Source organism: Scardinius erythrophthalmus (assembly GCF_964197995.2).
Source record: "Scardinius erythrophthalmus genome assembly, chromosome: 21".
In the NCBI taxonomy this organism is placed as follows: domain Eukaryota; kingdom Metazoa; phylum Chordata; class Actinopteri; order Cypriniformes; family Leuciscidae; genus Scardinius; species Scardinius erythrophthalmus.
In genome coordinates, this window is record NC_138241.1 from 27,434,529 (window position 1) to 27,455,009 (window position 20,481).

At 37.8% G+C, this 20,481-nt stretch overlaps 1 protein-coding gene across 1 annotated transcript in view; it reads left to right on the top strand.

Moving 5' to 3' along the window:
* The window catches only part of sdccag8 (SHH signaling and ciliogenesis regulator sdccag8), a 39,716-nt gene extending 21,156 nt beyond the window's left edge, over positions 1-18,560 (top strand). The window contains exons 17-21 of the mRNA XM_081351619.1: positions 11-99; positions 1,257-1,365; positions 6,040-6,171; positions 18,145-18,238; positions 18,362-18,560. Of these exons, the coding sequence (XP_081207745.1) occupies positions 11-99; positions 1,257-1,365; positions 6,040-6,171; positions 18,145-18,238; positions 18,362-18,370 (433 nt within the window). The 3' untranslated portion in view covers positions 18,371-18,560. The remainder of the gene's footprint in view (positions 1-10; positions 100-1,256; positions 1,366-6,039; positions 6,172-18,144; positions 18,239-18,361) is intronic.
* The last annotated feature ends 1,921 nt before the right edge of the window (positions 18,561-20,481 follow it).

A 20,481-nucleotide genomic window follows, 5' to 3' on the forward strand; every position in this document is an offset into this window, starting at 1 on the left:
CCCTTGCCAGAACAACCGCCTCACCCGCTCTTCCGCCTGCCTCACTCCCGCACGCTCCGGGCATGAGCCACACTGTGCGGGACGGCATCAGGAACACCTGTAACCTTTGGCTGGCCGAAGGGAGCAGATGCTCGGCGCTCCAGAGCTTCAGCACTACGTATTAGTTAGCGTTTAAAAATGGGGGGCGGGCAGCGCTGCCCACTGTCTGCTGATTTCAGAGTGCTGCTCTCACATCTGTTGCACCATCTGGATGGGCGAGTTTAGTTTATTTACCTGTGTTTCCAGAAACTTGAGGCATGCTGATTGCCAGAACAAAGCGCAGAGAAAACAAAGGGCTTCTTTTTGGCGCGGCTGCACGGCACACATGTTGTCTAAAGAGAAATGGCATCAGAGGCTCAGCAGGAAGCTCTCTGGGCTTATGGAATTAGTCCTTTAATACCACAGACCACTTCCCTCTCTAAGCATATAATGGCCACTCTCGATAGCTAATTATTTTTGTCCTGCTTCCCCCCGTCCCTATCTCTCTATCTCTAAATGGATTGATTTTAGTAGTTAAGACCGCATCGCCTCTAGATGATACCACTTTTTTTTTTAAACACTGTCCTGTTTGTTTAGAGTCCAGTTTGTTTCTTTTATCCTGCTTTGTGTGTGGTGTCTCTGTGGCCTGCACATGCCCAGCTAGTTTCAAAGCGCAGAGACGCAGTAGGATTCTTTTGGTGTTCTTTCAACAGCTTCTGAACTTTTTGAACTTGATGAAAACTAAATTTAATGAACACAACAATCCACGTTGTCACTACTTTCCTGCTTTCTCCTTTTCTATCCGTATCTCACATTTTCTTTGTGTAGCTCAGATATAAATGCAGAATATTCAGGGGGGTCCCAGACCAAATCTGGGACCACAATGAAAATGTAGTGTTTTGCACAATTTCTAGGTCATTATTCAAATAAGTAAATGTGTGACATTAATCATGTGACTGTACAGATGGTCAGGTGCTCTTCCATTGAAGCACAAGATGATCTTTGGATAATCTCAAATCATGTTGGAGAAATTTATCATATTAAATCTATTAAAATGTATTTCAGTAACCACTTTCAAACTACTTTCTGATTTTGACACATGACCCTGAACTAAAAAAAATTTTTTTACTTTTCCACCCAGGAAGAACATTCATTATCTGTTGCTCTTCCTGTGTTATATTTGTTTGCACATCTGTGTGTTTGCTGTGTTAATGAGTCAGTACTTTATCTGTTCACAGTCAGAGAAACAGACGCTCTGCTCAGTGCTCAGAACAGCCTGATTGGGAAACTGAAGGAGGAATGTCAGACACTTGGGGCAAAGCTGGAGGAACTGGCCCAGAGCAGCAGGTATGTAGCACTTTCAGTCCTTTAAGATCATGTATACAGTATTCATTTTTTTTCATTTATTACAAACTCAAACTCAATTTAAAACTCAAAAAATACCAAACCAGGGCCAAGTACCAGAACTACATCTGTGTCCAGGGTTCCTATGGTCAGAAGGCCTGGGAATGACAAGTTGTTGAGTTTTAAAATGGTTAGTCTTAAAAAGAATTCTACATATTTTATTGATTAGAAATTGCTAGTTCATTAATGACTAAAGAAATCATAAAAATTTGGTAAATAAGTGGTCAAATTTGGTAAAATTCCCTGGTTTAAAGATGTGTGAACTCTGGCTGTCTTCAGGGCTTCTTTGGTCATGACTCTCACGTCTAGCATATCTAGAGCTGAACTAAACATAGTGTTCACTGTAACTGTGCTATTCCTTGCAGTGAAATCAGTGAATATCAGTTTCCATGTTTAAAATGCAGATTGCCTGACATCGTCTTCTCAACTGTTTGATCTTGTTGACGCTTTGTGAATTGTGTATCTTCGCGGAGTCCGACTTTCAGCGCAGAGCCACTCACGGTGTGTTATCCAGAGCGTGGCATCCTTTCTGTGCCATACTGCTCTAGTCTGTGCCCCAGTAAGGGAGCTGTCACTGTACCCTGGCACACGCCAGCCTGTCCTCCGCGCAGGCTTTGCTCTCTGCCCATCACATGTGCCTCTCACCTCAGGCCTCTGGGGTAGTCAGCTGTTAAAACAGTGTAAAGCGCATTACTCACATCGCAGCTTGCAATCTGCCATGGTCAGTCAGCCCAGCTTGGGAAGGTACAGGCCACTGCTGCTCGCCCTCCCCCTTCCGCCCGCACGCTGAACTCAAGAAGACCTCTGAAGAAGATGAATGCGGCGAATCATCTCTGCGTATTTGTGATCGCACTGTAGTTTTACAGTTGCTGTTGACATAAAACACTCACATGGGTAATTGACAAATGCCAGGCAGTGTTCTACTTTACTTTTCTACTTACAGCATTTTCTCATTCTTTTATAATTATTATACATGCAGTTTTTATGAACTCATATTATGACCTCATTATATTTTTATGACCTGATGGAATATCTGTACTAAGAATTAATGTCACACTACAGGACTATTTAAGTGAACCATAAAAAATAGAAAAGCCATAGAAAAGCTGTATTTGCATAACTTCTGCAAACAAGGTGAATGAAATTAATTTAAAAGGTTAAAACAAACAAGGATGGGCTGTTGACGTACAGTAAATTACATAAGGGATTTTCAGCATTGCCTCTTTGATAATTCTGTCAGGGATTATTTTGCGATAACATCTTGCAACTATACATTATCGCATTTATTACAAACAAATAACAATCAATAAATTAGATTTGAGTTACAATTATTTTATTGTTTAAGTAGAAGTGAGATTTTAAAATGTAGAAAAAGAAATAGTGACTGGTCTCTTTAATTTGGTAATAAAACTTTTACATGAACAAATGATCAAAAATAAATAAAAAAATGCAGCATTTCTTAATCTTAGTTAACATTAGTTTTACTAATTTACTAATACATTACTAAAATCAAATGTTGTGTCTGTTAATATTATTTAGTGGACCTGAGCTAATATGAAGTAACAATAGACAGTCCTATTTTATTAACTAACTTTAACAAAGATTAAGAAATGCTGTAACAAATGCATTGCTCATTGTTAGTTAATGTTAGTTGATGAATTAAATAATGTTAACTACTGGAACCATATTGTAAAGTGTTATCAATTTAACCGAAAAGTTACAAAATCGAAATTTTATGTTCATGTTAATCATCAACTGTCGAAATACAGAGTCTCATAAAGCTCTGGTGTTAATGCAATCTGGTACCATATATATATATTTAATGTAGACAGTTTTGTAAGTGTTTCATTGCCTTTTAATGTAGTTTAAAAAAACTAAAACAAATAATATGTTATTTAATAAGAGCAGTGTATTGACTATGTATATACACTCACACACTTGATTCATTTCCCTCTGCTGATCTCCTTGTTCTGTTGTTTTATATCCGGTGACAGTGTGGCCTTCTGTTCAGTGTTGTGTTTTAAACCTATAGGCAGATGAGCAGGCAGCACGCTGGCAACAAAGTTCATTCTGCTTAAGACTCAGATGAAGGTTGCTCTCGTGTTTATAATGCAGCACATCCAAGCGAGTTGTGGTGGTGGATTTAATTACTTGTATCTTTAACAGTTTTATCAAACACAACCCATTAGGACGTCTGCTGGTGACTTATTAAACAAGTTTACACATTAAATCAAAGATCTGTTTTGAGGAGCTGATGTCTTCGTTGTAGACTCTTTAACTTTTGGAGAGCGGGGTGTTTACAGTGCTAATGGAGTTGACTTGGCAGGGATATACCTGATGGCAGAGTGCTCAGGTGTTTCTGGTGCAATGAGAGTGTGGTCTTGTTAAGAAAAAAAAAGCCTAAGCCTAAGTAATTGTCATTGGAGCCATGGCAAAGTGATTACTGCAAGTTCAAATCTGGCTGTGACCCATTCAGTGATCCCAACTCTGTTTCCTCCCTATTTCTCTTTTTGTTTGTATTGATTTTCTTCTTCTTCCTTATTTTTCTGGCCTAAAACTGTATGGGTGTCAGAGACCAGAATTCGCAGAGACCCCAAACTCAGCAGTCCCAATCATGCACCGCTACTCAGGCACACAGACACACACCCGTCTGACACTAGGTGGCGCTATAAAGAGGCAATTTGCAATTTGGGTCATACCTTGGGAACCCTGAGGGTTTCAAACAAAAAAATGTCCCCAGAATTCTTGAGTCAAGCCCTACAGCATATAAATCTTTTCACCATTTTGGCTTTTCTTAAAAACATACTTTTTTTAAACTTCTCCTTGACCGTTGGTCCAATCTTCACCAAAATTGGCAGACAGCAGCTAGGAACAGTGCTGGCAGAAAGTTATTAAAAGCAAATATATCATTTAACTAATTAGTCAGGCAATGCCCCATTTTTACTTAGTTGACTTACTTGACATACAAAGATGACAGGACATTCTGAGGAGCCACACCAAGTTTCGTATAATTCTGCCAATGGGGGTGCTAAAACTAAAAACAATTGTATCTTCGCAGCAGTACAATTCATTAGGTTGAAAATTGGTATTCATCTTCTTTGGTGGACTTCCTAACATATCCTCTAATATGAATCGTGCATTTAAAAAAAAACATGGCCGCTAGCAGCCAATCAAATTTCAGTGGCTAATAACATCAAATATGAATGGCCAACCATTAAAAAATGTATATGTGTACCAAATTTTGCGGAAAATGGGCCTCAAGGTGGCACTATAACAAGTTACTTTAAGTTTTAGCTAATAACTCTGCAACCGTGTTCGACAGAATCAAAATTCTTGTTTCCTCTGAATCATTGGTTGGTAGCAACAGGGTAAGGAATCTTTTAAGCCTAATGTTTTTCTTTCAGTTTTCATCCCTTTGAATGGAAATAAAGGCATTGATCTAGTTTATTTGTATACCTATGGTTTACTGATAGTATAGTTTCATTTAATTAGTGTACAGATAATAATGTGAAATGCTTATAGATCATTAAATGTTTATTTAACTTTGAATATACAACATATTTTAATATGCTACATATTGAAAACATATTTTTTTAATTTGCCAGACATGATTAAATCTGTTGCTATCCAGTGGAGAGACAGTTTTATTTGTCTTTTTTAAGATAATATATATTATAACGATTCTACAAATAAACGTATTTACTGTTGTAAACAAACACTTGTGTGCTGAACTGCAAGCATAAGGGTAGAAGGAAACAGTTGAAATAAATTATAAAAATGAAAATAGCCTTAGGATAAATGCTTAGATTTTGAGCTGCAAATGATATCTTCACATTTATTTGAAATAGTCCTGTGGCATCCTATGACATGCAATTCATCTAAATTTAAATGTTGAATATGAGTCCACACTTACACCACAAACTGCCTTACAACAGTAAACATTTTTATACTGGGGAATTTTTTTACTTCTCTTTTAATCTAACAGTAAGAGAGTGTGATTTCCTTTAAAGTCAGTTGCTGCTTTTGACACCTATGTGTTTCTGTATCCCATCCCATCAAACCTTACTTTCAGTGAATATTCAAGATGGACTTTGCTGTAAAAACCACATCATAAGATACATTTCAGTTGGATCGCTAACATGGGCAATTGGTGCATGGACCACGAGAATTGCTGCTTGCTGCTATATTTCCTTTACTTTCTTTACTCTCTTTTCAATAAATGTGGATAAACAAACAAACTTAGAAAAAATGGTTCTCTGCTACTTCCTGATAGCCCCTCATACATGCTGCTTTTAAATATGGGAGTGAATCCTGAATTTATCATATTAAAATATTTATATCAGCTGATAACTGATAGTACTAATATACTGTGTATTAAGTTCCATCTACTGTCCATATACTGTCCATTAAGATCCGTTTTTGTGAAATGTGCAGTTTTGTTTAGGCTCTGTAAGCTGCTGCTTTTTAAACTCTGCTGACTGATCTAATGTCATTTCAAGTATTATTAGAGTTAAAGCAGATTTATTATTAGAGTTATAGCTTTATTTAACAGCAACCAAATGTGGATTCTAAAACGTAAGCGTGTGTTTGTGTGTGTGTGTGTGTGTGTGTGTGTAGAGCGGAGATAGAGCAGTTGTCTCTGGAGAAAGAGCACCTGCAGGAGAGCGCTGAGAAACTGCGAGGTCGCTGTGAGGAGATGGAGGAGCAGTGTGTGCAGCACGGCAGGATGCACCAGCGCATGAAGCAGAGGTACACACACCTGCAGCACTGACCTCAAGTTCGCACATATACAGTCCCTATAGGAGCTTGTGTAGTGTATAACACCATGGCATCAGTACATTTGAAAACCAACAGCAATTAGGGGTGTGAATCTTTAGGATGTCTGTGAATCAATTTTACTCATGATTCGCAGGTTTTCAATTACATTTCGATTCAGCAAAAATCTTAATATTCAGGCTTTGTTCACACTGCACACAAATCCAGTTTGTCTTTGTCATTTTGCATGTGGTTTGTCTTTTTGTCCAAGTTTGTTTACATCAGATTTAATTTATTTATGCTGTTCTATCTACAAAAAACAAAACCATATTTTAGTTGGATACGGCAATAAAAAAATCTGATTTTTGCTGCCTGTCTGAACAAACCCTTCAAAGCCTCATCTAATGGTAGGCATGAGAAAGAATCACAAACTAGATTGAGGTCAATGAATTAGTGGAAGAATAATGAACAAAACAGTTTGAAATACACTACTGTTCAGAAGTTTGGGGTTGATAAGATTTTGTAATGTTTCTTAGGCTCACCAAGGATGTGATCAAAAGTACAGTAAAAACAGTAATATTGTGAAATATTATTACAATTTAAAATAACTGATTTCTATTGTGATGTTAACAGCAGCCATTTCTCCAGTCTTCAGTGTCACATGATCCTTCTAACATGAGAAATCATTCTAAGGCTCTGTTTACACTTGGTATTAAGATGCATTTTGGTTGATCGGATCACAAGTGGACGATGCTAAATACAGGTGTAAACGGGGTCTAAAACGTTTTGAGCTTGTCCACTTTTGACCACTTCCAGAGGTAATCGAAAACACATTCTTACTCATGTGGTCGAATGTGTTCAAACAGCCACAAAAGACGCCTACTCTCCACCTACTGACCTAATGTGTAAACATTATGGTAAGTGCGTTAGCCAGACAGGATTTCAACTTTGTTGGCTGGAGACCCAAGTTTGGTTTGAAGAGAAAACTTACCAAGCACAATGTTCTCTCACCATTCCTGATTTCTAACACACACTCATAGAAACGAAAGTTGATGCTCTCTGTATGTTTTTCTGTCGTCTCCAGGTGCGTTCATATGTAAACTGCGTGAGCTTATTTCATTCATTAGATCGAAAGATCTGAAAAACACATACATTTACCCTCCGCTCAAAGAAATCAGGACAGAAGTGGTTGAAAGTGGACAAAAGAGATGGAAGTTAAAACACAAGGTATTAACGGGAATGTGTCTCCCTTGTCTGCCTGTGATCCGATCCACCAAAACGCATCTTAATACCAGGTGTAAACAGGGCCTAACATGCTGATTTTTGGCTCAAATTATTATTTTTTTTATTGTTAATGTTAAAAACAGTTGTGCTGCTGATACTTTTTTTTATTTTTGATGAACAAAATGTTTAAAAGATAGCATTTATATGAAATAGAAATTGTTTGTAACATTGGGGAATAAAAGTATTAATTTATTAAGTATTAATATTACTGAAATCACATCAGACTTTTGAACGGTAGTGTGTGTTCATCAGAAATTACATTTTGTCAGACTGAAATAAGGCTGGCTCTTCAAGAAGCCATTGATTGGATTTGCAGGCTGTAGATTTGTAACCTCTCAATATGTCTATTATATTAACTGGAATCAGATACTGGCTTTTTTTATATATCTGATACATGTAAGCAGTGCATTCGTAACACTTAAGACTGCGTGTGTGCGTGTTTCAGGCAGGGGCACATGTGGCCACTGAGTGTAGGGTTGAGGGGCGTCTGGCACACCGCCCGAGCCAGCATGTGGGCGAGTGAGTGTGTGTGGGTGTATCCACAGTACCTCCAGCCTGAACTGAGCTTCTGCTGGGAGCACAACATCCTTCTGTTTCCTCCACAACTTTACATATTAGCGAATATCCACCTCCTCGAACCAGAGAGAAGCAGATACAGAGAAAAGTTACGTTTCCACTGCCGCCTCGTAATGAAAAGTATGTTGTTTTTAGATAGTTGTGCCGTGTGGGCATGTAAGTGAGCTTTCCTCACATAACTGGAGCTGTTAAAATGGTTTGTCACCTTTGCAATTACGCAACATTTCTCACAAGAGCTCACAGACCGAGCTCAGAGGTGAGATGGAGCGATTAGAAAGAATCTATATGTGTGAAATATTTATAGTTATGTTTACCATAGAAGATAAATACAAGCTAGAGATTGTCAAATGATTCAGTCTTTTTTTTGTTGTGCATCTTTTGAACCATTCTCTATGAATTTAATGTTAAAGCTAATCTTTTGAGAAGAATTCAAAACAAAGAGAAAGTTTCAACGTGCAAAAGTGCAAATAAAACAATTTCATGTGCTGGCCAAAATAGAGAAAAATCTATTTGTGAGAGTTTACCGCATCGCACCGTTTCTTTCTCGCTGTTTGCATGCTTTGTTTATTGCAACGCTGACACACACATTTCTCCTGCTGTTGGTATGTAAGACAGAAGGTGCCGGAGCCAAACTTCAGCCCTCGGCTCTGAGTAAGAAACTGAGAGGTCTGGTCCCTCCCGCGTCTTCAGTGCCCCGGGTGTCTCTGCTCTGTAGGGCACTTCACCCCGCCGCCCGTGGGTTAAGGTGTACGTGTTAATAAGTTGGTGCAAATGGCTTCGGCATGCATGCAAATAGCCGGGGCCCCACCTCAGATATTCTTGATCGGGCGCACAATCTGTGCTGCGAAGAGCTGCAACAGCGTGGCACGCATGAAACATTTGGAAAATCAGCTTGATTTATTTTTACCATTCGAGCCAACGCCAAGCAACACAGGGGTTTTCGGCACACAATGTTTCACTCCTGCAAGTTATTTATTTATTTTCCACGTGGTATTCGCATATTTTCTGCCTAGAGATTAGGGCCAGTGATATATGAAAGGCTTGAGTGTTGGCCAACGATTGTGCGTAATAGCCTCGGCTTTATGGAGAACATCAATAATACATATGCGAATCAATCCTATTTTTATTTCATAAATGCATTTTGGGCATCGCTTCACTGCTGTGTAAGATAGTTGACGTTAGTGTGGTAAAAGCCACTCTGGGATGTAGTAATCAGACTATATATATTACTGACTAATTCATATTGTCTGCCTCATTAACATACAATACAGGCAAAGACTCTCTTTAAGTTCAAATTAAGTGTATTGATGAAGAATGTAATTAGAAATGGTTTTGTAAATAATGTAAGAATACTGTTTTTACTGTTCTTTTAATTGCATCTTAATGGAAATTTATGGCAGAATAAACATATTTTATATCTAACTTTAATCGAATGAACGTACCTAATTAGCTATTTGAGCCATACTCAGGTATGCCTTTAGTATTAAATATAGTATTAATGTTATTATTATTCATATAGGCTAAACAACATGTGTTGTAAATTCTTAGTTTTGTAAATTCTTATTACTGCTTAACTGTCTTGTGCTTTGAAAGCAGATGCATTTGTGGGTGACAAACATTGTATAAGTAGGCAGGCAGGGGTCCATGGAAATAACAGTTTTATTCATTTCCAAGCTTGGAAATCATGGACATTTCTATAATGGCATTTCAAAATTAATTTCAGAAAGCATTAATGGGTATTTAACACGAAAAGCTTTTAGTAAGATGACAGGTCCTGCGGCATGGCATTCTATAGTGAGGCTAAATGATTTTAAACAGCATTTTGCATATTATTTTATAATTAGTATGCATTCTGCTTTTATGGCCTTATATTACTTTTTTGTGCATTTTAGAATTTATTCATCACACCGCAAAACTATGTTTAGGAACAAGGGAAGTTATTCAAAGGTTATTTAAAAAGACTAGTTACAGCACCTTAAACATCCACTTAAACATTCAAAAGAAGTCTTTTTGTTGATTGTTTGTCAGCTACCCTGATTTTGGGTAGAAATAAAACCCGGATATAATTATTTGTTATATGATTGCAATATGATTATTTGTCCAAAATTTCACCTGCTCCGAGTCCCTGCTCACACAAGCTCCTCAAACATTCTGTCATCTCCACTAGATGAGCCCCACAAACACGCATCTGCCAATGAGCGTTTTTACCAATTATCACTCCCTCTCACCAACACACACAGAAGCAAGCGCGCTCCTGTTCCTTAAAGGAGTGTTGTAGCGTATACGCAGATGTGTGCCTAAATCTACAGGCTTCTGTCAGCCATATGGCAGCATAAAGAAAGATGGTAGTGGCGTGTGGATGTGCGCGGAGGGGAGCGTGGATGGAGAGCCATGTGTAGCGGTAGCTGGAGCGCTGCTGAAAAGGCTGGAGGAGATGGTGCAATGGAACAAATGTCCGAGAACAGCCGCGCTGCTGCCGGGGAGATGGCTGGGCCTCGGGCGAGGGCTGCTTCATCTGGTTCCCTGCCACCCACCCCATCATTCTCTTACACACGCGGACACGCATTTAAGACACTGTGTGTGTGCTGCTTTTTCCAAAAGCAAAAAAGCTTAGTAAACTTTTCACTTGCAAATGAAGTTGGCAAGGAGTTAAGGAGATGGCATATGTGATGTGGATGATGCTTGTCGCTTTTTCTTTAGCATTCGTTTGCTGATCTTTGTCTTTTCTGGGTCAGATGTACCTTTAGCATTTTTTTTAATCAGTCTGCATGAAAGGGAAAAAAAGCTTTTTCTCTTCTTTAAATCAAACAAGAGTCTTGTTTATAATAATAGTGCTTCAAGTGGCATTATTTAAAAGTATGTAAACACAAAAGATTTCAACCATAAATCTGAACTTTGCAGACAGACTCATAGATTGTAATAATGTATGTGGAGCATATTGATATTGTTGAACTGTATATTCTCAAAACAGAACTGTTCAAAACCTATAACCTAAGTATTCAATTTCAACAGCCAACTCAAACCTCAATTCTACAGACATGAATGAAGCCTCAAAGGTGCCGCTTGGTAGCACCGAGGTGTGGATATAGACTCTTTTCACATTTCTGTGTTTGGAACTTTAGCAGAGTAAGCTTCTATAGTGGAGAGTTGAGACCATAGCAGATATTATTTTTGCTTTCACATTTGAGAGAGATAGATTATGACAGTAAGAAAATAGAACAATGTCAAAGCAGCTGTAGTAGAAAACCTCTCACTGAAGTGTTAAAAAAAGATTTACTATGTTCATTATTGTGGAAGCACTGCTCACAATTTCTTCAGGGTATATAAAGAGAAGGATATTATTTAATCTCTCTTTTATCATGTTGATCATAATCTTACAGCCGTTGAAAAATTGGGGACGGAAACTTTTTTTATGCTTTTGAAAGAAATTTCTTATGCACACTAAGGCGGTATTTATTTGATTAAAAATAAAGTAAAAACAGTAGTATTGTGAAATATTATTACAATTCTATTTTCATATATTTAATGTAATTCATTCCTGTGATGACAAAGCTGAATTTTCATTACTTCAGTCTTCAGTGTCAAATGATCCACATATGCTGATTAAGTGCCCAAGAAAATGTTTTTTATTATGAATGTTAATGTTGAAAACGGTGATCATTGATCTGTCAGTAATCAGTGATTGCTCTTGTAACACATTCAGTAGATACTTCTGACGCATTTAATTCAGTTTGAACAAATTATTCTCTATATTTAAAAGTCATAGTGTAAAATCACACATATTTGCACTCTTGGTTTTGCAGCTAGGGGGCAGCAGGGAGCCTCTCCACCCTAATATCCCTCTTTCCTCTAGTCTTCTTGGGCCAGCTGGCCCACACTGCTGGGGGCAACAGCTCCATGGCCTGCTGACAGAGCCTTGTGGAGCGGTGGCTCTACTGCTCCTGCTTACGCGGGTGCTGGGCACATCCCAAGGCATGCGAACTGTAAAACGCTTCGTGGTGCATCCAATCGCATCCTATCCAGCGCTAAGACCCCATTTATAACATCAAAAAGTGCTCACTTAGCTCCTTTCTCAAGGTCCCCATGTAGTTTTCGCAAGGAAATCCAAGCTGAAGGTGGTAACAAACTTTATGATGTTTGTAGGGAACTGACATCACATATGTTGTATAGCTGAATGTAATTTTTTTATGTATTTTTTTATTTTTTATCTTTTAACAGCAGATATTTATTGAGTCTAGTAGATCAAAACTTTTAACTGGCGTTAATGTCATTGTGTACAAATTACAAAGACAAAGAAAGTTATTTTAATTTAAAAGTTACATTTATTTATTTAGTTATTATTCAGTTGTTGAATATTTTTCAAATATTTTTCATAACATAACTGTTGACAACAATGGGCAAAATGTTCAGTTGTTACATGTGTCAGAAAAGAGTTGCCAATGCAAAATCGTTAAGAATACTGAAGATACAAAAGCAAACAATTAATAATAATGGTGGTATAAATAATAGTGATAGAAAATATATAAAATAAAAATAATAATGCAACAAAATAAAAATAATAAAATATAAGTGACGGCTTAGCCAACTTCTAGGCTATGTTCTTGATATGGATTTTGTTTTATTTAATTTTTGTCAAGTGCTCCTCTGCAGGGGTTTCCAGTATTGATGTGTTTTACAGCATCTTTTAGGAGAAGAATGCTGCCATTTTGGGAAAACCTATCTAGAAATGGTTAGATGGACTATCATTAGATGGAAAGTATTCATTGCAATTCGTAGGGAGGGACTAGGAGCCATTCTGGGTCAAATCATACAGCTCTGTTGTCTTCACATTTATTCACTGGCCACTCTCATAGTCACCTCTGTAATCCAGTCTTGATTATCCAAATAACCACTTAGTAACACTTCATTTTCAGTGTGAGTTCCTTCATTCTAAAGCCTTATTTTTAGCTATAAAAAATCTGATAATAAATGACAATGCCATGTAACATTTATTGTCCTATGATTGATCTAGTTTAACGATCTGATTTTTATTTGTATTTTTGGGGGGGTTAACATTTATATTTGAATCCAGTGCCATATCTACATTGGGTCCAAACTCAGATCTGTAAATAAAAACAGACAGAGGGAGTAGAGATCATGTGCAACAATAGACACTGGTGAGTCTATCAGATTAGGGCTGTGAGATCCAAGGCCTGCGGTCAGTGGAGCTGTGTTTGGGCCTGGCAGAGCAGGAGAGAGCAGTGAGGGACTGTGTCCTCGCTGCCGCCGACAGCCCTGTTTTAACCAGGCAAGCCAAGACAGATTGCATATATTCTATACTGCTTATTCTTCCTCCAAGCCTCGCGTACCCCTTCCCGCCACTATCTGCAGCATGCTGCTGACGCGAGCCTCGTAAATTCACTGGATTTAGTGATTTGTCATTCCATTTGTTGAGATCTTTTTCTATTGGTTTGTTTGTGCATTGAAGGAACTAAACCTGCCTCATTTGTTCTGATATGCTGTACTAAGTAACTGTTATTTTTACTGTTTCTGTGAGCCCTGTTCTCATTAGAATGTCTTAAAAGAGATAAATGGTTTTATTTGTGTAGCTGCACTGTTCAGAAACCATTTTTTCACACATGAGATGACTTTCAGGGTTTTTCTTACATTTTAAATTGTATTATTTTACATTAAATACATTTGTATTTTGATATCTATTTATTTTTATATCACCAGATTTTGGGGGGTCTGCATGTCAGCTGTGATTTTAAAAGGACAAAAATTGACAGTTGTGATTTGTTTTGTCTTTTCGCAAGAGCTGAGAGTGTATCCACTGCTTCTTGCCAATTCATTTGGCCGACGCTAAACAGATGCTAAGCACTGAACATCACTCCGAAAAATCACACACCCTGAGGCCACAGCAGGCCACACGAGCAGAGGAACTTCAGTCCAGTCCATCGGCTGTACAGGTGGCAGCACTGCAGGCCACTCGCCTCGTCACCTGCAGAGAATTCACACCAAAAGAAAGTTTTATTTTAAAACATTAGTATAATTAAACTAAATTAGAATAGAAACAATTAAAAAAATTACTTTTATCATCTAACAAACTTTACATTGTAAGTAAACCTTATATATATATAAACTCAGGGGCATCTGATGCATACTGTCCATTACCGCAGACATTGATTTCGATTCGCCCATAGAGCTAAAGTTTTATATTTACCAAAATATTCATTTATTGCATTGGGAGTCTCATTCAATGTTTATTTTTTTAATTTATTTTTACAATTCTGTCTTGAGACGCCAACCCATAGCTAGACTGTCGTCTTGTTTTCAGTTTTATTTCATTGGAACTAAATAATTACTGGACTGCTGTTTTAGCTAGTGACACTTGTGCATAACAGTGATTTATGTTACTGAAGTGAGACAATAAAAGCACTTGATAAAAATAATGGTGACACAAGCAGTTAACATAAAATTACATTTGTTCAAAAGTTTGGGGTTGGAAAGATTTCTTTCTATCTCAAGTCATTTTAAAGAAATGTATACTTTTATTTATCAAGGATGCATTAAAGACATTTATATTCTTACAAAATATATCTATTTCAAATAAATGCTGTTTGAACTTTCTATTTCTCAAAGTATCCTGAAACAAGTATTAGAATGATTTCTGAAGGATCATGTGACACTGAAGACTGGGGTAGTGATGTTGAAAATTCAGCTCTGCCACCTCAATTATATATTGCATTTTAAAATATAATAAATTAGAAAACAGTTGTTTTAAATTATAATAATATTTCAGAATATTACTGTTTTTACTGTTTTTTTTTTGTTTGTTTTTTTTCAAAAAAATCTTACCAACCCCAAACTTGTGAGCAACAGTGTAGGTTTAGGTACTCAGATTGAACAGTTTGAGAACCTGAACTTAAAGATATTGCATTTTTAGAACAATTTGAAAAGCACAGTCTCGTTTTTGCAGGAACAGTTCTAAGTTACTTACATACCTCTTTTAATTTCCCCCCGGTAAGTCTGAACTAATTGGCATTTTATAGATACGTAAATGGCCAATACAGTTACCTGAGCGCTCTTTTGTCAGCGCATCAGTCGGGTTAACCGTGTCCGTGTGTTGATCTGGCTTCAGTTAGCCTGGGAGCCAGCAGATGGTGTCCTTTCACCAGGGTCAGCGGGGAAGCTCTCCTCTCCCTTAAAACCCTTCTCCATCTCTCTCAGTAGCGGGCAGAGGCAGCAGTGTCCAGGCCGGGCCAGCTCAGCCCAGCTCCATGCACTAAGCTGTATTAAAAACCTAATTAAGTTGCGTGCCAGTAAATGGAGGGAGGTTATTGGATTTGCAGCCTTAGCTGCTGGACAGCCTTCTAATTTAATCAGACTCCCGTTGTGAGTCCAGCTTCAGAGATGACTACGGGAGTTTTCTCTCTCTCTTTTTCTTTCTTTGGGATGGTTTATGGGAGTCAAACACAAACTAACATGGCCCTGAACAAGGGCACGGGTCGTACGCATTGGATGGTTTCGAGACTTTTCCCTGAGTGGCTGTAAAGCAGATAAATATGGGGGAGATTGAGAGGCGTTTGACATTTGCTGATTAAGGGACGGTGTGATAGTATAATAGGTTAATGCAGCATGCCTGTCTCCAGAGGTGCAAAGGTGCTGCAGATCGCTTGTGTGTGAGGTGAGGGAATTACACAAACAGCTGATTCTACTGGACTCATTCAACATACTGACGCTCTCAGCGTAAAGAGCTAACTTTATTTTTAGATTCATTATTCATAAAAATATGCATGATTTCTCTAGTGATATTATGTCATGAGTCATTCCATTCATTCTTGTTTAATACTGACAATATTTTTAATTCCTCACTGCTTTGAAAAATACTCCCATACAGTACGTTACCGTTATTATGAGTTTAATAACGAATGGTTTGAAGTTGCATGATTTTTAAAATGTGTTTGAAAGAAGTCTCTTATGCTCACCATGGCTGATCAGAAATACAGTATAAACAGTAATATTGTGAAATATTTTTACAATTTAAATATATTTTCAAATGTAATGTATTCCCATGATGCAAAGCTGAATTTTCAGCATCATTACTCCAGTCTTCAGTCACATGATCCTTCAGAAATCATAATAATATGCTGATTTGGTGCTCAAGAAACATTGTTTATTATGATCAATTTTTTGTATTTATTAAGTCACTTTTGATCAATTTAATGCATCTTTGCTGAATAAAAATGTTAATTTCAATAAATAAAAAATCCTACTGACCCCATACCTTTGAACGTTAGTATACTGTATATTAACATTTAGTTACATTTACATTTTTTAATTGATTTTAATCATTTTCTTATGCGGTAAGAGGGCTGTAAAGTCATGTACTTGGATCTATAAGCTCACTGTATTTTTTAACTCATATGTCATATCCAGTAACTCCAACAGTAAGTCACGCCATGTGTCTGCACATAGAGTTTATGCATGTTCTCTTGGAGTGATTAGGGTGTGTTTTTCTAGCTACATATTAATGATTGTTTTTTTTACTAATACTGAATCAGTATCAAACAATACATCTCATGCATTTCGAGAAGAAAAGAAAACCCTGTGTCAAAAAAGCAGATGGTCCACTAACCGAGCTTAAACGGTTTTACAAATAACGGAGATGTCCTTGAGGCTCTCACAAGTTTTTATTATTCTTCTATTTCTTATTTTGGTAAACAATGGCAGATGAATGGTCCTTTGTGAAAGACCTGAAGAACAGCAAAAATTGTGGATAAAGTTTCGGATGAGTGCACTAATACAGAAGAACATTTGGATGAAATAGTGTGAGGAGGAGGTTAGGGCCAGTGTCAGAGCGCTGCCAGACTCTGGAGGTGGGCGGCAGCAGTGGCGCCAGCTCCCGAAACAGCAGGGCCTGAGCTTGGGACAGGATGCCCACCACAGCCCTGAGATCAGCCCTGTCCAGCTCATGCTAGGAAGGCCAGCAGAGGAATCAAAGGATGACAAAAGAACAGAGCTCGAGACTGAGGCCCGAGGACAGGAACAAGCTGTCTGGTGCAGGCAGGAGAACTATTCTGCTCACACTCCCAAATAAAATGGGATTTAAGGAATCAGAGGCGAATGACAATCATTGTGAAAGGCAGAAACACTGTTTCACCAGACACAGAGAGAAAAATAAGGCTTTAAAAATGGATCTGGCACTAGTCAACAAGAGTAGTACTCTATATTCACTTCTGTTGGAATCCTGTACAGTAGCACATGGACATAATACTGAATTGTGTCATTTTTTTTAAATCTTAGTCAGGATAGCACCATATTTCTTATCTGACAGTAATGAAAACGGGATTGTGAGGGATAGAATTACAGTGTGTTCAACGGATTCTACTGTTTTTTTTTTAACAACATACCTATTGGTCAGCTGACATAACATCTTTCCAAAAGTAGTCCAAAACTCCATAAAACAGTTGTGAGTTCTGAAAATGACATGATCTAGGACCTTTATACAGTGCATGCCATTGAAAAGACTAGCCTTGTTTTCATTTCACATAAAATTATATATGCCGTCTAACCTGACTAAGGTCTGTACTTGCTCCATGTGGACAGAGTAAGCCATTCATAGGCTGATTTCCCTGGCAAATGTATGAGTGACTTTATGGAACATTAATGGCTCCAGCTCCAGTTATTTACTAATGTATGGAAAAGAAACTTAGACAATCTGATACATTGCCATTTTTATGTGTTACAAGGGGGAAAAAAGTCATAATAAACAATGAAAATATATGAATTTTCATTTTTTGGGTGGACCATCCCTATTAAGTTAATGATAATCTGTTGAATGTTCACTTAGTGAAAACGACAAAAGATTTTTGACAGATTTTCTGTGAAATCGCTTACCAATTGTGCTCTTCTCTCAACAAACAGCCCAAAATTCAGAACATGCTGTTGAAAAGCAGCCATCTCTCTGAAGCTCAGTCTGTGTGTGTGTTTTGTCAGACTGCAGCAGCTGGACCAGCACTGTCAGGCCAGCTCTCTGAAGCTCACTGTCGATGTGTGTGTGTGTGTGTGTGTGTGTGTGTGTGTGTGTGTGTGTGTGTGTGTGTGTGTGTGTGTGTGTGTTGTCAGACTGCAGCAGCTGGACCAGCACTGTCAGGCCAGTTCTCAGCAGGTTCTGCAGCTCCTCAGCAGACAGAAGCAGCTCATGCAGGAGCAGGTCCAGGTCAGTCTCTGCTGCTGTAGAACTTCCATTTCACAACACTCACATTACTGTAATGCAAGTATTCTTCCCAGTATTGTAGATTGAGTTACTAAGTACTTACAAGTCATATGCCATACTTTTCAGACATGCTGAGCCACGGAGATGCAGGTTCAAGTCAATACGTTTCAGAACTTCATCACTTTCTTTTTGTCAGAACAACACATGACATTGTATTTTCCCCCTTTTTATTATTATTATTAACTTATTGTATAACATGTGCCATTTAACTGTATTTTACAGAGTTGTTTATAATTTCTGGTCAATAAATTATTATTGTTGTTGTCATTTATTTTATTTTTTATGCCTAATAACATCTGGCAAAGGGGCTACCAATGAAAATTATTCTTTGGGTTCATGAATGTTGATTAAAGTACACTGTCCCTTTTTGAAATTAATAGAAGAAAAAAAGTAATTTCTTGTCATCTGTCCACTATCTGTCTTAATGCCATTGGAGAAAATTCAAAAACTACACACACAAAAAACCCAGCTTGGAAGATAAAACATTTCTATCATGAAACAGTTTTAAATGTTTCGCTATTTACATGTTACCTCACTCTCTTTTTTTATGTTAAGGGGATAGTTCACTCAAAAATGAAACTTCTGTCAGTAATTACTCGCCGTGATGTCACTCCAACTCATAAGATTTTCGTTTTATCTTCGGAACACAAATGAAGATCTTTTTTTGATTAAATCTGAGAGATTTCTGTTCCTCCATTGTCAGCTACGCAACTACCACTTCGATGCTTCAGAAAGTGTTGTATGAATATATGAACATGCAATATATCGAAAGAAAGAACAGAGCCTTTGCTTTTAAACAACAACAAAAATTACACTTCATTCAGGAACGTTAGGCAGTTTTGATTTATATGCTGTTTAATGATCGCTTGTTCTCCTTCTTCTTCGCTTGACGCCTGTGTTTTGATCAGGAGATTCAGTACTCTTTCAGAAGATACGTCACAGCGCCCCAACCGTATAACAGTGAAAACATGGGATTGCTACGGGAAGCCTTGTCATAAATGGCGTGGAAATGTGAGTTAATATATTATTTGTAAAGTATCTATACATGATGGCAGTATTTGTTGTACAGTGATTATAATTTAATAGATATTGTAATACAACTTTCTTAAAATGTCATATTGCAAAATACCTGTAATACAGTCATGACATCTAATAAGAATAATCATTGGGAATAATATTAAAGATCTGGATGCTTTATGTTAAAGCTACACTGTGTAAGATTGTCTCCCATCTCCCATCTAGCGGTGAAATTGTATACAACTACCAACTGAATATTACTTTCTAGCCCCTCCCATTCTGAGGGCGTTTTAACTCCTTCCTACAGTGGCCGTATTATTATAGAAAAGTATCCTGGACGTCGTTCTAGCGTTATGCACAACCATGCTTAGTTAAGCAACTCTAAAACTTCGAATTTACACAAATAGGCTGAATTACCTGTCGAATCCTTGCTCCTCATGAGCTCTTTCGCTTCCTTGGCGACTCTAGCCGCGTTTCCATTAACATTACCCAAATTGCGCAAATTGAAATTGCGAAAAATACGCCCAATGGAAACTAAATTTAGCAAAAACTCCCATTTATCACAAAAATGTTTTTACGCACGCATGAGGTGGTTTTTCAGGCAATTCGAAAAAGAAATATTTCGCAAAACAGCAATGGAAACAGTTTTTGATGGTGCGGTATGTTTGGACAGAAGATACTGGATTCTAAACCTCAAAGAAATGTCACAATCAAGACCTCGAAGCAGAAATGAGGGAGAAACACCCAGGACGTCTCCTTAGATTAATAATAATGGCCAGTGCAGTGGCTGGCATATAAACTTACCAAGTTCCGTTGCCATGATTTTTGGAATGACTTATCGCGAGAGGAAAAAATGAAGTTTTAGTCGCATAACATCGGTTAATGTAAACGCTGTCATTTCGCAATAGTTTTTTGTCGACATTTAGAAAAAAAATTGTTTTTGCTCAAATCTGTGATGGAAACGCGCCTACTGTTACATGTCCTCGAGAATAGGCGTGATCCTCCATCTTCATCAGGCTTTCAAATCTGCCGGCAGTCGCGAGTAATCTCCCCCTCGCATTCGTCACGGTGCCACTGAGTGAAAAAGCGCGAAAGGCGAAGCTTGAATTTCCAGGTATGTCCCTCTTTGTCTAATGTATTTTCAAGATGGAGGCGCAATATGGCTTCCG